This window comes from Lepus europaeus, chromosome 8, assembly GCF_033115175.1.
Source record: "Lepus europaeus isolate LE1 chromosome 8, mLepTim1.pri, whole genome shotgun sequence".
Lineage (NCBI taxonomy): Eukaryota > Metazoa > Chordata > Mammalia > Lagomorpha > Leporidae > Lepus > Lepus europaeus.
Window position 1 is genome coordinate 123,910,236 of NC_084834.1, and position 15,616 is coordinate 123,925,851.

Genomic DNA, 15,616 nt, shown 5'->3' on the forward strand with positions numbered 1-15,616 from the left:
TAGTGTCATTGTCTTCTCCACACTCTCATAGCAGGAAAATCCTCCTTCATCGCAATGGCCAAGCCCTAACACAGCAGTGACCACATCTCTACTCAGTGAGGTACAAGTCTGGGCTAGAGCTCAGACCCCCAGAGAAGCAGGGCCCATCTGCAGAGAGAGGACCATTGTTCCCTCATCTTAATGAATCAAAGCACTGCTTCTTTTCCATCTTCAATTTGAAAAGGTAAATATTCAGACAGAAACAGGAAACGATGACAGGGTCCCCATCTAATTATTAGCATCCGCCAAGAAAGGCAGTGAGCGACCACACCTGTGATCCAGTGCAGCTGCCAGAGAGAGGAGCATCAAGGGACCTAGAGGACAGCAGCCCTCACCCTCCAGTGCACACCTTCCCTAATGCAGGCTTCGTCTCCGAGGCTCCCCTAACAGACCTGTGAACACAGGCTGACTCCTCAGCCCACACCCACACCCTGCTCTCCCCTCCTCCAGGTGCCTCCCAGCCATGAGGACCCTCGCTCTGCTTGCTGCCATTCTCCTGGTGACCCTGCAGGCCCAGGCTGAGCTCCACTCAGGGATGGCTGATGACCTTGTGGACAAGCAACAGCCCAGGGCACAGGATCTGGACGTGGCCATCTACATTAAACAGGATGAAACCTCCGCCCTTGAAGTTTTGGGTGAGAAATACAGCATAGCTGAGCTGTAGAGACTCCAGGGGAGGAGAGTCCAGGAGTCTGGGCGAGCAAGTAGATGATTTTAGGTAACCTCCCAGACCCCAGATTTTCTCCACTGCAAATAGAACCCTGAAAGTCCAATGAATCTGACACGTTCTGCAAAGACTATTGAATGTGAGACATGTGTGTTATTCTGCAGGTTCAACACATGGACAGATTCACAGATTTTTGGTTTTTTTTTTTTATCTAAATGTGTAGAATTCATTGTAAAGAGAATTAAATCCTCTATAAGAGAAGGTTTAGAAACTAGAGAGAGGAGCAAGGCTGTGCTGAGATGCTTGTGTGATGAGAGCAAAGCACATAGAAGTGAAGATACTGAAAATGGATCTCAGGCCCTGAGTGACCAGCACTTGCTGTGTGTATTTGTTCTTATTGGTGGGATTGTCCATGCTAATTGCTACAGCAATTACACTGCAGCCAACCTAACGAACACACTAGACACACAGCAAGCTTCTGCAGCGTGCCCTTTGCTACCCTGTAGGACCCCATGCTCAACGCCTAATGCTCTATGTCCACAGGTGCAAAGGCAGGCCTGACCTGTACTTGTAGACGATTCGGTTGTGGGTCTGGCGAACGCAACTCTGGATCCTGCACAATCCGTGGAGTCCGCCACACACTCTGCTGCCGCTGAGCATCAAAAACAAAGAAAAGTAGCTCCTTATTTGCTTGGAGACCTCGAGGGAAAATGTTATTACCCTTTGCCTCATCCTTTCCTTTCCTACCCTAAATAAAGAGCTTGTAGTCAACATTCTGTGCTAGTGCTTCTTTCATGCTCATGTATATCTTTGTCCTGGCTCATGGAAGTGCAAGTCCCAAAATGAAGCATTTTAAATAAAATTTTGGCTGCAGATTCTAGGCTGAAATGAGTTGAACTCAGGCTCCAGGCAGAGAGTGATCAGAAAGCTCCAAGCTGGTTCTGATCTGTCTACCTACCTCTATTGCCTCTTCCCTCTGGCTTCATTCAGATAAGCAAGAGAACAGGTGAGAGTATATTGGAAGTCAAGCATCAGCCTGTGTTCATGAGGCTGTTGGAAGAAGGCTTAGAGGCAAAGGATGCAGGTAGAGAAGAGGTTCCCATGATGAGGGAAGGTGAGGGCCGCCATTGTCCTTCAGGTCCCTTTGTTGATTTTGAAGTTCTTCTCTTTTCCCAGAAATAATCACAGCACATTTTGTGTAGCTCTTCACTGTAATTGATAATGCACACAGAGTAGACAGGGAAGTCCCCTCCCTCATCTGCCCACTACCCTTCAGGTGACAGGCACCTGTACACACTGAACTCCATGTGATCCTTAGCTCATTAATTATCTCACGTCTTGTGAGGGTAACCTGCTGACCCTGGATAACTCCTGCTTTTGGGCAACTCTGTCTGCCTCAGAGTCTTGTAACTCTTCCCTCCCCCACGTACCCGCTGACTCTTGGACAATCCCATATGTCAGTGCAACATAACCACAAAAACCTTGTGAGGAGTCCGGGGAGAGCACCAGACTCCTTACATCTATTCTGGACCAAGCTATTCTTGCCTGTCATTCTACAATAAGTGTCTGGAAAAGGAAAATGTCTGTTCCTTCCGTGCCTCTCTTGCTGTGGTAGACTGTCCCAGCAGCTCTGAGGGTGAATGAGGGGCTATGTTGTGCAGAGAAAGGCACAGTACTTCTGGTGGATCATTCACCATTCTTGACTAAAATAATCTGATGGGCACAGACACTGGTGTGACCGCCAGCACCAGCAACACATGTTGCGGCCTCCAGAGAAGGGACCAGGTCTCCCCCATGTCCACTCCCTCTGCCTCTGATGTAGATCACAGACCCAGACTGAGGGTGTGTCTATCTGAGGAGGCCAGCTCAGGGCACAAGGCACCTCGCTGAGACACTCCATGGCCAGGGATTCACAGCCAAGTCCCAGGGATTTCAGAGTGAGTCTGTGGGTCGGATGGAGATATGGTCCCAGTTCCTCTCCTGTGTACACAGCAAAGTCATAGGTGAGAACTCAGGGTATAAGCTCAGGGAGGCCTCTCAGTTCCTGTAACTGCAAAATACTTAAAGTTGTTTGTGCTTTTAAACTACTAGCTGTTGTGCACTTGAAATGTCCACTGGGCCAGACCAGCTCCACCATGGAGCATATGCACTGAACACAGAGGCAACAGGCTCCCACAGCTCCAGGTCTCAGCTAAAACTTCACCTTTTTTGAGAACTGTTTAGATCTCCCTCTTTTTAAATTGCAACATCTTTGCCATGGTGATCTAACCCCTTTCTTTTCTTTCTTGTTCCTTTATAGAAAACCAAATCATCTCACAATCTGTACATAATAGACTTTTTTCTCCCTTCACTAGAAAAGTAAGATTCACCTTTGGTGGTCATTGTACCCCAGGGCCTAGATAAGTGCCTAAGACAAGCAGGTGTTCACATGAAATAAAAATATATTATTGGACCAGGCATTGTGGCATAGCAGGCAAAGCCACCGCCTGCAATGCCAGAAGCCCATATGGGCACCACTTCGAGCCCCAGCTGCTCCACTTCCCATCCAACTCCCTGCTGATGGGCTAGGAACAGCAACGGAAGATGACACAAGTGTTTGTGCCCCTGCCACCCACATGCAAGACCAGAATGAAGCTCCTAGCTCCTGTTCCTGCCTTTGGTCTGGCTCAACCCTGGCTACTGTGGCCATCTGGGAAGTGAACCAGCAGATAGAAAATCTCTCTCTCTCTCTCTCTCTCTCTCTCTCTCTCTCTCACACACACACACACACTTTCTTTCTCTTTCTCTCTGTAACTCTGACTTTCAAATAAATGTTTAAAAATACATTATTTTTGCTGTCTTCACAGGATGAATCTGAAACTTAGAGTTCAATCAGTCCACTTATCCAGATAATGTGACAGGGAATCTTTCAAAATGATGTAAATCATTAAAGAATTGGGAATAAGAAATAGGGCAGAGAATGTTACGGCTTGTTGGTGTCAGGAACAGTTTCATGGAGATCTGAAACTTAAACACAACAAGTGTTAAAAATGTCAATTGATTAAAAGAAGAGATAGAGGGGCTGACATTGTGGCATAGTATGCTAAGGCTCTGCCTGTGGTGCCAGCATCCCAAATGGGCACCAGTTTGAGTCCCAGATGCTCCTCTTCTGATTCAGCTCTCTGCTAGGCCTGGGAAATCAGTAAAAGATGACCCAAGTGCTTGCATGGGAGACCTGGAAGAAACTCCTGGCTCCTGGCTTTGGATCAGCTCAGCTCTGGCCCTTTGCAGCCATTTGGGGAGTGAACCAGTGGGTGGAAGACCTCTCTCTCTCTCATCTCTCTCTATCTTTCTCTCCTGCTCTCTTCCCCTCTCTCTGTCTGTAACTCTGTCTCTCAAGTAAATAAATCTTTAAAAAAAAAAAAAAAGAGGTAGAGAAGAATTTTAGGCAGAGAGAATGGAATGAAAGAAAGAGAAATCCAGTGTCAGGAAGTGATGTTGCAAGACACAAGGGCAAAATCAATTTAAGCAGATGTGGTCAGAATCATCTGTCAGATAAATGAGACATTTCTGTCTACTGTGTGTGGGTGAAGGAACACAGATACATCACATTTGCTTGTGGCTGCTACAATCCAGGCTGGGGAACAACAGATGCAAACCAGAGAACAGACATGGTTGAAAGATGTGACCAAAGCCTCAGTAACAAGGCACATGCTGAGCCTCACATAAGACTTAAATCTTGCCGGCGCCGCGGCTCAATAGGCTAATCCTCCGCCTTGCGGCGCCAGCACACCGGGTTCTAGTCCCGGTCGGGGCACCGATCCTGTCCCGGTTGCCCCTCTTCCAGGCCAGCTCTCTGCTGTGGCCAGGGAGTGCAGTGGAGGATGGCCCAGGTGCTTGGGTCCTGCACCCCATGGGAGACCAGGAGAAGCACCTGGCTCCTGCCATCGGATCAGCGCGGTGCGCCGGCTGCAGCGCGCCTACCGCGGCGGCCATTGGAGGGTGAACCAACGGCAAAAAGGAAGACCTCTCTCTGTCTCTCTCTCTCACTGTCCACTCTGACTGTCAAAAAAAAAAAAAAAGACTTAAATCTCATTAGTTGGATGCACACACACTGTGTATCTACTGAACACCCCATAAGACAAGTTTTAGCTTGGATCAGCTGCTCATGTGCTAAGAGAGGGAAATGAAGAACAAGTCACAAGGAGACATCCACTGAAGACTCAGTTGCTCAAGGACTTAGCACCTCTGTCTCTGTGAGCAGTTACGAGTCTCACTTCAGTTACTGCAAATTAGGGAACACAGATGGTGCAATCACCTTTACCAACCTATTCACTAACCTCCTGGGGAACTTCCCATAGATCTGCTCAGGATTTAAACCCCTTTATGGTTTGCTTCAAAAGAGTTCAGTTCAACTCCTCTCCCTGTTGCAATATCTTGTCTTCCATGGCAACAGTCCTGAAGAATCTTCCCTGGTCTTTGGTGTAATGTATGCACAATAGCAGACCAGGCATTGTTGATGTTCAAAATCTGCTGACAACCAGACTAGAATGGAAGGGTTTTTAAAAACAGTTGTTTTTGTCTTTCTGGGCTTCTGGGTTTTTTTTCCCTCTTTGCAATAAAAACCCAGGACCAATAAAAAAATTAAAAAAAAAAACTTTCAGATGTTGGAAAAACCCTCACATGGCTGCCAGCTCAACTCACAAAACTCTCAGGACTTCGACATTCCTGGGGACAGTGACCCTCTTTCTCTTTGCTCCAGCTCCCACCCCAGATCCTCACCCTAACCCTTTCCATCATCTGTAATTCCTCCTCTTCTGAATACCCAGTCCAGAGCTCCTGGTCCCAAACGTCACTCCTCTCTTTCCAGGCCTCTTTCCTGGATACTCAGCATCACAAGGAGGCTCTCACACTTGTCCCTGCCTTAGAAGACCCTGGGCAGTTTCCAGGCCAGGATCACCAGAAGCCCTCCCATCTGCTCTAAATGTCCTTTTCTATGCAACCCTGCCCTGGCTTTACATCAAGTTCTCTGTGTGTCCTTGTATGGGTGGTTATTGTTCCCCTGTCCTCTGGACACCATTACACCTTTGCTAGTGTGCTTTGTGGTGCCTGACTTTTTCTTGGGCTTGATTATACTTTTAATTTTCATTTTTCCTTGTTCTTTGGATTGCATAATACCCATCCCTGTATCCTCCAGCTGCTTGTTCTTTCCTCTGCCACTTCCCATATACTTCTGATTCCTTACAGCAAATTATTTCATTCCTTTGTATTTTCCAATCATTAATTTCATGTTTACCCTGATTTTTATGTGGTTATTCAATATTATCAATTCAATGAGATATTGCCATCATGGTTTCTATTATTTTATTAAAGATGATTTCCTTTAGTTCTTTGAACAATGGAGTATATGAATGCCCATGTAAGTACAAGTAGTTAGTGATTAACCTGTTAGTGCAGGTACAACTCTCCCTCCCATGCCATGGAATGAAGTTATCTCTATTTAACAAGGACAAACTTATATGAAAGACTTTATTTGTTCAGCCAAACATTATCTATTATAATTTTCCCATTGGGAAAAAATTGTGCATCAAGTCACTTTTTTTTAAAGATTTTTATTTATTTATGTGACAAGTATAATTACAGATAGAGAGAGACAGAGAGAAAGGTCTTCTTTCTGTTGATTCACTCCCAAATGGCCGCAATGGCCAGAGCTATGCAGATCCAAAGCCTGGAGCCAGGTGACTCCTCCTGGTCTCCCATGCAGGTGCAGGGGCCCAAGCACTTGGGCTATCCTCCACTGCCTTCCCAGGCCACAGCAGAGAGCTGGACTGGAAGAGGAGCAACCGGGACTAGAACCCGGCGCCCACATGGGATGCTGGGTCTGCAGGCGGAGGATTAACCTAGTGTGCCACAGCGCTTGCCCTCTTAAGTCATTTCTTATACAACTGGCCTGAAATCTGAAGCCACGTTAAGGTCAAAAGCCCATTAGTCTTGCAAACCAACTGATCAGGAAGGAAATGTTACCTGGAGTGAAAAATACACATGCAGAAGAAAAAGAGGCGAAGTGAATTGGGCTTAAATGTCCTTCACCTCTCCGACAGATGACAGGTAAGATGCCAATCTGAGCGTTCCTGGCCAGGGAACTGTGAGAGTAAACACATATGTTTGGAGCCCAACACATCTCATGATAACTGTATTGTAGTTAAACACATTTTCATTAAAACTCTTTCAGTCCTAGCCTGGTGCACTCTGCCTCTGAAGTCTGTGGCCCAGCTTAGGAATGTCAGCTGGCTGCATGATGGCCCAGGAGCATACCCTATGAGTGCCTTGGTGTCAATGAAGGCTTATGTAGAGGGAACACCTGCTTTTCTTTGGGGATAGCAAGCCTGGCCACCTGCAGTCCATGTGTCTGGAAGCCATATGTAGCTTCATGGTCATGTTTAGACCATAGGCTCAAGGAGGCATAATGAACAGTGGGGAGGGGCTCCACACAAATCTTCAAACCTGCTAGGAATAGGGGCATGGCCTGGGAGATGGCCTCTGTGGCCAGCAGTAGCTGGATCTTGGTGGAGGTCCAATAGTGTATCCAATGTGTGAACACAAATGAGCCTTAGCAACAGGAACCAACAGGGTGCAAGTTGTCTCCCAAAGGCAGGTGTTCCCATCAATATACAGTGGGTCTGCCACAAAGTGGCTGGAGGCCTGATGGTCAGGATTGAAGGGAATCCTGTGTCCTGCTGAACACCAAATGCTACTCAGAAATGTTACAATGATGTCCTGGCCTTGACCTTTGTGTAGGATGTGGCCAGGCCTCAGTGTTGGAGGAAAACCATTACAGCAGTTACTGTGGCTTTGAGTTCACAGTGGTGTGGACTTACTCCTGCAAGAGGCCACTAAGCAAACTGAAAGGGTAGTGCCACAGGTGCAGGAGACCAGATCAAACCCCACCAGCTTCAGGCAGCACAACTTATGGATGATAGCAGCTATTGAGACAGCTAAGCAGTCTGATACATGTGTGCTCATTCATTGCAAACGTTAAAACATATGGACTGGAATTCCTCGATTATTAAATTCAATACAACACATTGGACAGTTCTGCTCCAGACTGTCCCTGATTTACCATGCTTTTACTTAGAATTTCTCAACTTTGGGATGACACAAAGGACTGGTGTTGTGGCACAGTGAGTTAAGCCACAGCCTAGGAAGTCATATCCCATGAGAACACTGGGTCAAGTCCTAGCTACTTGGCTTCAGATCCAGCTCTCTGCTAGTGTGCCTGGGAAAGCAGTGAAAGATGACCTGAGTACTTGAGCCCCTGCCACTGGCATTGGAGACCGGATGGTGTCTTGACTCCTTGTCTTATCCTTCACAGCCCTGGCACTTGTGACCATTTGGGAGTAAATCAATGGAGGGAAGATTCTCTCTCTCTCTCTCTCTCTCTCTCTCTCTCTCTCACTCTGTGTGTAACTGTGGCTTTCAAATAATAAATAAATCTTTTCAAAAACATGTTTAAATGTACCCATGCAACAATTCTACTTTTCACTTTAGTGCACCATTCAGTAAGTTACCAAGGCTCCCTCCTGCACTGTGGAGCACCAGAACACATTACTGTCACTCACCTGCAGTGTGGTTCCCATAAGCCAATATCAACTCAGCTTACTCCCTTCCCAGACCCTGCTCTTGAGTATTTTAAGTTCATATAAAATATGTGTATTTCAAACTCACATATGAGAGAAAACATGCAGAGTTTTTCTTTCTGGGTTGGGCTTACTTCACTTAATGATCACCAGTCTACCCATTAACTTGTAATTGTCATTCTTTTTTATATCTGCCTAGTATGGTTATTTTTTCTTACAAGATTCACCAAGAAATTATTCTTTTCCCCTCCATGCCAATTCTTCCAAGAATTGTTCCTCAAGTTCCACTTATCTATTACATTCTCCTATGTCCAAACAAGTCGTGAAAAGGGATTTATTTGTCAATTTGTGTCTGAATGTTGCTTTTATTCTTGAAGTCATTATTTTGCTCCCTCTTATCTTACCTATAGGTCATGCTCACTGACAAACACAGTGACCCCTAGGGCCAGTCTGACACCTGTTGGTTGGGATGTGAGTCTGCTTCCTGCATGGCCTCTCCTTCCCTCTCCCGCATACCCACTGATTCTTGGTCACTCTCCCCCATGTCAGTGCAATGTAACCACAAAGTCCTGGTGAGAAGTGCAGCAAGAGCTTCAGACTCCTTAAATGCATTCTGGGTCAAGTAGTCCCAGTTTTTGATGCCACTACACTTGTCTGGAAAAAGAATGTGTCAGTTATTTCCATGGCTGCTCTTACTGAGCTGGTCACTGGTAGATTGGCACACCTCCTCTGAGAGTAAAGGAGAGGCTACAGTGTACAGAGAAAAGGACAGTGTTTCTATTAGGGGTGTTCACCACCTTGACTAAAACAGTCTGATCTGCACAGACACTGGTGGGACCACCAGAATCAACAACCAATGCCAAGGTCCCCAGGGAAAGAAACAGGTCTCCTCCATGTCCACTCCTTTCTGACCTTGAGTTGGGTCATAGTCCCAGACTGAGGGTACAGGTGTCTGAGGGGGCAAGCACAGGGGTCCAGGCACGACTCTGAGACCCTCCAAGGCTGAGGATTCACAGCCCAGATCCCTGGGAGTTCAGAGTGAGCTGTGAGTCTGAAAAAGATATTGCCCCGGTTCCTCTCCCGTGTATACAACAAGGTCATACCTGGGGACTCAGGATATGAAACTCAGTGAACTATATTGTTCCCGTAACTGCAAAGGACTTGACTTTTGGTGATTTTACAGCTCCCTGTCATATTCCTGAAATGTCCACCAATATAGTCCAACTCCATCTGCAGGTGTCTGCACTGAGCCTAAAGCCCCGTTGCTCCCACAGTGCCATGTCTCAACTAAAATTTTCCCTTGTTGGACAACTTTCCAGATGTAAGTTTCAACAGCTTCCTCCATGGTATTCGCTATTCCCCATCCTTACTTTCTTTCTCACTATAGAAAATCAAATTATATCACAATCTGTACATATTATTTGTATACCTGCTGTGACATTTCTGTCCCTTCTATAGAATGTAAGGTTCATATTTTGTTGATCATTGTATCCAGGGCCTAGACAGCTGCCCAAGGCAAGCAGGTTCTCATAGAACAGGAAAACACATTATTATTGCTCCACTTCATATACTAAATATAAATTGTAGAGTTCAGAAACTCTGTTTATCCAGAGAATATGACAGTGTAGCAATAAAAACAATTGATTTAAATGAATTTAAGCTGACATATACAAGATAATTTTTAAAATCTAACTTCAAGAAGCATTAGGAATTAGAAAGTAGGTGGAGAACATTATGTCTTGGAGTAGCAAGAACAGTTCATGGAGATCTGAAGCTAAAACACTAGATGCTGAAAACTTCAATAGATTAAAATAAAATTCAGGGCAGAATTTTAGGCAGAGAGAATGGAGTAAAGGAAAGAGAAACCCAGTGTCAGGTGCTAATTACAGGAAATGATGTGGAAAGACACAGAGTAAAATCAATTTAAGCAGATATGGTCAGATTTCATTTACCAGATAAACGGAAAGGGACAAATGGGAATGAGACACCTCTGCTGTATGTGGAAAAGGACACAGGGTGCATCACATTAGCCTGTGGCTGCTACAGCCCAGACTGGCAATGACTTGTGCAAACCCCATGACGAACATGGTGGGAAGATTCGTGAGAGGCTCTACCAACCTGGGCACCTTCTCAGCCTCACATATGGCGTAAATCTTATCAGTGGGAGGCACACAGACACGATGCATCAGGTGAACACCTAACAAGACACGTTATGCTTTAAATCAGCTGCTCGTGTGCTAAGATAAGGAGATGAAGAATAAGCCATCAAGAGCCATCCCCTTGAAGCTGTAATTGCCCAAGGACATAGCACAGCGGTCTCTGGGGGCAGTTAGAATCCCACTGCAGTTAGTGCAAAGTAAGGAACGCAGATGGGGTAATCACCTTTGTCAACCTCCCCACAAACCCCCTGGAGAACTTCCCACCAACTGATCCAGAGCTTAGAAATTCTCCTGCTGTTTGCTTAAAATTCAGTTCAACTCCTCTTCCTGTTGCAAATCTTGACCCCATGGCAACAGTCCTGAAGAAGTCTTCCCTACCCTTTCCAAAAAGAGTCTGATGCAATGCTTTCACAATAGTAGCCCCTGGCTTTTTTGATGTTCAAACTCTGCTGACTACCAAAACCAGAATGGAGGGGATTTTGAAAAGTCACTTTTCACTTTCTAGGCTTCCAGGTTTTTTCCCCCCACTGCCATCAAAACCCCATGACTCATTTTAAACACTTACAGATCATGGAAAAGGAACTGACTTTCACATGGCTCCCCTCACCCCACAATGCTCTTCAGTTTTCTTGGGGTCAATGATTCTCCCTTCCCTTTGCCCCAGCTCCTACACCATAGCCACACCCTACACCTTCCATACCTGCAATTTCCCCCTGTCTGAATCTCCAGTCCAGAGCTCCAGGTGTCTAATCTCATTCCTGTCCTTCCAGGCCACCCCTGAGCTCTCCCTCCTCCTGGTTACTCAGCATCACAGGGAGGCTCTCACACTTGTCCTGCCTTGGAAGGCTCTGGACGGTCCCATGGCCAGGCTCACCCAGAAGCCACCTGATATGCTCTAAATGTCCTTTTCTGTGCCACCCTGTCCTGGCTTTGCATCAAGTTCTCTGTGTGTCCATCTGTGAGTGCTCTGTGGTCTCCGGTCCTCTGGACTGTATTACAAACAGCTAGTGTGCTTTGTGGTACCCCCCCCCCTTTTCTCTGGGCTTTATTCTTTTTCTTCCATTATTCTTTGTTTACATAAATCCATACCTGTATCCTCAGGTTTTCTCACTCTTTCCTCTACCAGTTCTCGCATTCTACTGATGTCCTACAGTAAATTCTTTCATTCACCCGTGTTTCTCAGTTCATTATCTTCATGTTTTTCCTTAACTTCTGTTTATTTGATGTTCTGCACTTAAGGAGATGCTGTCGTCAGAGCTACCCTCGGTCTTCAGTGGTGATTTCCTTTCATTTTTTTAACATGACCTGGCATGCCTGTCATGAGTAGTTTGAATATGTAATCTATTAAATCTAACATATGCTTGTCCTTGTGGGAAGTTAATGCTGCCCTATTTTTTCTTTTATATTAGTTCTAATTTCCAATTTTTAAACATCTTTTTGAATTTTACTAGAAAGTGAGCATAGGGGCCGGCACCGAAACATAATAAGTTAATCCTCCACCTGCAGCGCCAGCATCCTATATGGGTGCCGGTTCTAGTCCTGGTTGCAGCTCTTCCAGTCCAGCCCTCTGCTGTGGCCTGGGAAATCAGTGGAGGATGGCCCAGGTGCTTCGGCCCCTGTACCCACATGGGAGACCAGGAAAAGGCACCCGGCTCCTGGCTTCGGATCAGCGTAGCTCCAGCCATTGTGGCCATTTGGGGAGCGAACATACGGAAGGAAGACCTTTCTCTCTTTTGCTTCAAAATTCAGCTCTCACTTTCTGTAACTCTACCTGTCAAATATATAATATAATCTTTAATAAAAAAAAAGAAAGTGAGCATTGAAGGTAGCATACCAACTGTGAATACTGTTCCTCCGCACTTCCCGTGTTGTGACGCTCTTGGCTTCTTCATTTGTGACTGGCTGGGTGATTCCTGGAGCTGATTTGATTCCCACAGTCAAGCCTCTGCTGCTGCGTCTAAGGGCACAGCTGTGAGGGCGCTCACAGTCACTGGGATGACAGTGCTCATGGCAGGGCTCACTTTGTTTCCTCCTAGTGGTTTTGTGCCTTCAAGTGTGGGAGTAGCTGTTAGAACATGGTATGAGATAAGCATCATCAGATTGTACACTTTATATATACTGGAATATATGAAATTGTCATTCATAGTTCAACAAATCAAGAAAAGTAAGTAATCTCATAGCCTTAGACCAATTGTTTTCCTAGTACCCACTGAGCTCATCTCCATTATAGATGATGAAGTCATCGTCCACCCCAGACTCATCCCAATAGGAACCCTCTCACCCCCATCAGAAAGGTAACGCCTTCAGCCCTGCACAGAATTAGCTTTTGTCTCCACGGAGGCCCACGTCTACCCTAGGACCTAACCTCCAGAGTGCCAGGGCCCTCTGCCAAAATAAGAAGCATTTTTCCTGAGCTTACTCAGTGAGCACACATTCACTTATTTTTGAACATGAGAAAGTATGTGTTCCAGCTGTAAGGAAAATATAGACGCATCCACTTCACAATTATCAACTGGAAGTAAGCACAGACCCTTCATTCACACAAACACTCTTGTTATAAAGGAAGTAGTGAAAACAGAAGAACAGTAGTGACCTTGAATGAAACACAGGTCCTCACCCTCCCTACCCACGCACACCTGCTCAGCTGCAGCCTCTGTCCCTGAGCCTCCCCTAATAGACCCACAAATGCAGGATGACCCCTACTGCTCACACACTCTAGCTCCTGTTCTCCCAGCCTCCAGGGGACTCCCAGCCATGAGGATCCTCGCCCTCCTCACTGTCATTCTCCTAGCTCATTTGGCCTCCTACTAGGAGCAGACAGGGCCAGAAGAGCAGAATGTGAACAGCTTCTTTGCAGGACCTGTAAACTCTGCTCCCCAAATCTCAGGTGAGAGATTTCACCAGGCCAGAGCTACAATTTCTAGGGAGTTAGGACTGAGACAGGATCAGACATTGGGTCAGGGACTGTCTGCCTCTCTTTGGTGACTTGAGTTAGCCTATCAAGGCCTTGCTTTCTCTTCTGTAAATTGAATAATGAGAACCAAAGAAAGCTAAGGGAGGAGGTTCTGATCACAAGGGATTCTCTGAATCACTGTTTTGATTACAGATACCTACCGACAAATGTCTTCCATGATAAAACATGTAATTAGTTACAGGGAGATTGTTTTAGCTTGTCTAGTAGGAGAGCCCTTAGAAACTGGCATGGGACTAAGGTTGAGTTTAGATGTGTGTGAGTGTGTGTGTGAGCTGGGGCAGGAGCACCTGCTAAAGGGCATAGTGAGAGCAAGTCTGCCATCTTGCATGTGCCCAATGCTTACCCTCCTGTGTGGGGCTGTAAGTGCTCCTGACTGCAGGGTAGCCCATGACAAACATGCCCAGTGCTGACAATGACCTTTCCAGGATGCTCTTCCTCACTCTCCACTGACACTAGAACTCAAGACTTTCAGCCTGTAAAGCTGCATCTGATGTCCCCTTCAGGTTCTGCTGGTATTGCTCATCTTCACTCTCAGGGATTAACAAGACATTATTTTGCCATGATTTGTACAAGGGAACTCACGTTATTCCTGCACCATGTCTTCAATTCCCTTCCTCATTCCAAATAAAGTCCTTGAAGCAAGCTTCCTGCTCTTCCTCACTGCTTCATTTGTGTCTGAGTTGAAATTCTCACAGATCCAAATTCCATGGGAGACACATCATGGCTGGAATCCACTGCGCAGACCTCACGGAGGTCAAGGCAACCCAGTGGGTCTGACAAAACAACTGTCCCTGCTCATACCTGAATGGTATGTTTGAAAGTCAGGGAGCTGTCTGGGTTCCTGTGATTTCAAAGGACTCCCTGTTTGAGTGGTGTTTTCTTTCTACTCTGTAGTGTTCCTGAGATGACCATTGAACCATACTGACTCCGTTTCACAACATATGCATTGAACTCTGAGACAATTTACTTTTACCATAAGGTGTGCCCTGATCTCCCTACTTTAAATTGCAGCATGCTCCCTATGGTGGTCACCTCTCCTCTCTTCTTCAGCTTTAAAATTTGAAGCCATCCCCATTAGAGCATTGGAACTCCTTGCTTTATGTGAATACTGTCCCCCTGCTAGATTATATGTCCACGTTTTGTTCAACTTTATATGTATGTGCTGTTTATGTCACTAACATAATAGATGATCAAGAACTTAAGTTTCAGCCAATGAATTCATTTTTTAAACTCCACATAGTGATATAAGAATACATTTTGCTGCAAAAGTGTTGAATTTTCTAATGAGACATAACAATATTACTTAGAAATTTTAAAAAATAATGAAATCCTATAATTTCAACAAAACGTATAGAATGGAGATCATTATGTTATGTGAAATAAGGCAGATCCAGAAAGATATGCATGGTTTCTGTTGTAATGCTAAGTGTATATATATACATGTATATGATATGAATAGAAAGTAGTGATTTGTGGAGGCCGAGAATGGTAGCAGTTGGGTTGAGATTGGATAATGGATACTAAAATATAGCTGGGTGAAGGTGTTCTACAAAAAAAGGTGGGTAGATATAGTCAAAACATAGATGGGGTAATAGCTTCTCATGATTGGTGTACACTGTATTTAATTGTTGTAATATTGTGCTATACATAATAAAATATAAAACTTCTCGTGTTAATCCAAAATTAAAGAAAAATGGAAAAGAAAACATGGATAGATTAAAAGAAGGGATAGAGCAGACTCTTGGGCAAAAGAATTCTCTAAGGGCAGAAGTAAGAGTCAGTATTAACACCATCAGATGTGAGGGAGCCATGTTGCAAGAGATAAAGGGTCACAGAGAGGTAAGTGTAGGTTAGTACACAGGTGTCTATCAGCTAAAGGGAAGGGGGCATATGAGAGCAGGAACATTTTGTCTACTATCCATGCAGGAAGGAATCATCACATTGCTTGTCACTGCTACAATTTAGGGATGGGCAATTACAGATACAAACCTCAAGGACAGAGATGGTGAGAAGATGTGTGAGGAGAGGCTCCTACAACCAGGGAACCTGCTCAACCTCACACGTGATGCAAACCTCTTCACTGGGATGTGCATGCACTATATATCTACTGTTAAGAATCTAGTTTCAGTGAATGCAAATTAGAGAACAGATTGCCTAATCA

At 45.3% G+C, this 15,616-nt stretch overlaps 1 protein-coding gene across 1 annotated transcript; it reads left to right on the forward strand.

Annotated features, from left to right (window-relative positions):
* The first annotated feature begins 502 nt into the window (after window positions 1–502).
* LOC133765742 (neutrophil antibiotic peptide NP-4) lies at window positions 503–1,362 on the forward strand. The gene is made up of 2 exons (XM_062199304.1): window positions 503–674; window positions 1,250–1,362. The coding sequence occupies exons 1-2, from the start codon at window positions 503–505 to the stop codon at window positions 1,360–1,362; spliced, it is 285 nt and encodes a 94-aa protein (XP_062055288.1).
* Window positions 1,363–15,616: the final 14,254 nt, after the last annotated feature.

Coding starts and splice junctions, on each gene's coding strand:
- LOC133765742 (XM_062199304.1), top strand. CDS start 503: ATGAGGACCCTCGCTCTGCTTGCTGCCATTCTCCTGGTGACCCTGCAG. Junction 675..1,249: donor CTCCGCCCTTGAAGTTTTGG/GTGAGAAATACA, acceptor CTATGTCCACAG/GTGCAAAGGCAGGCCTGACC.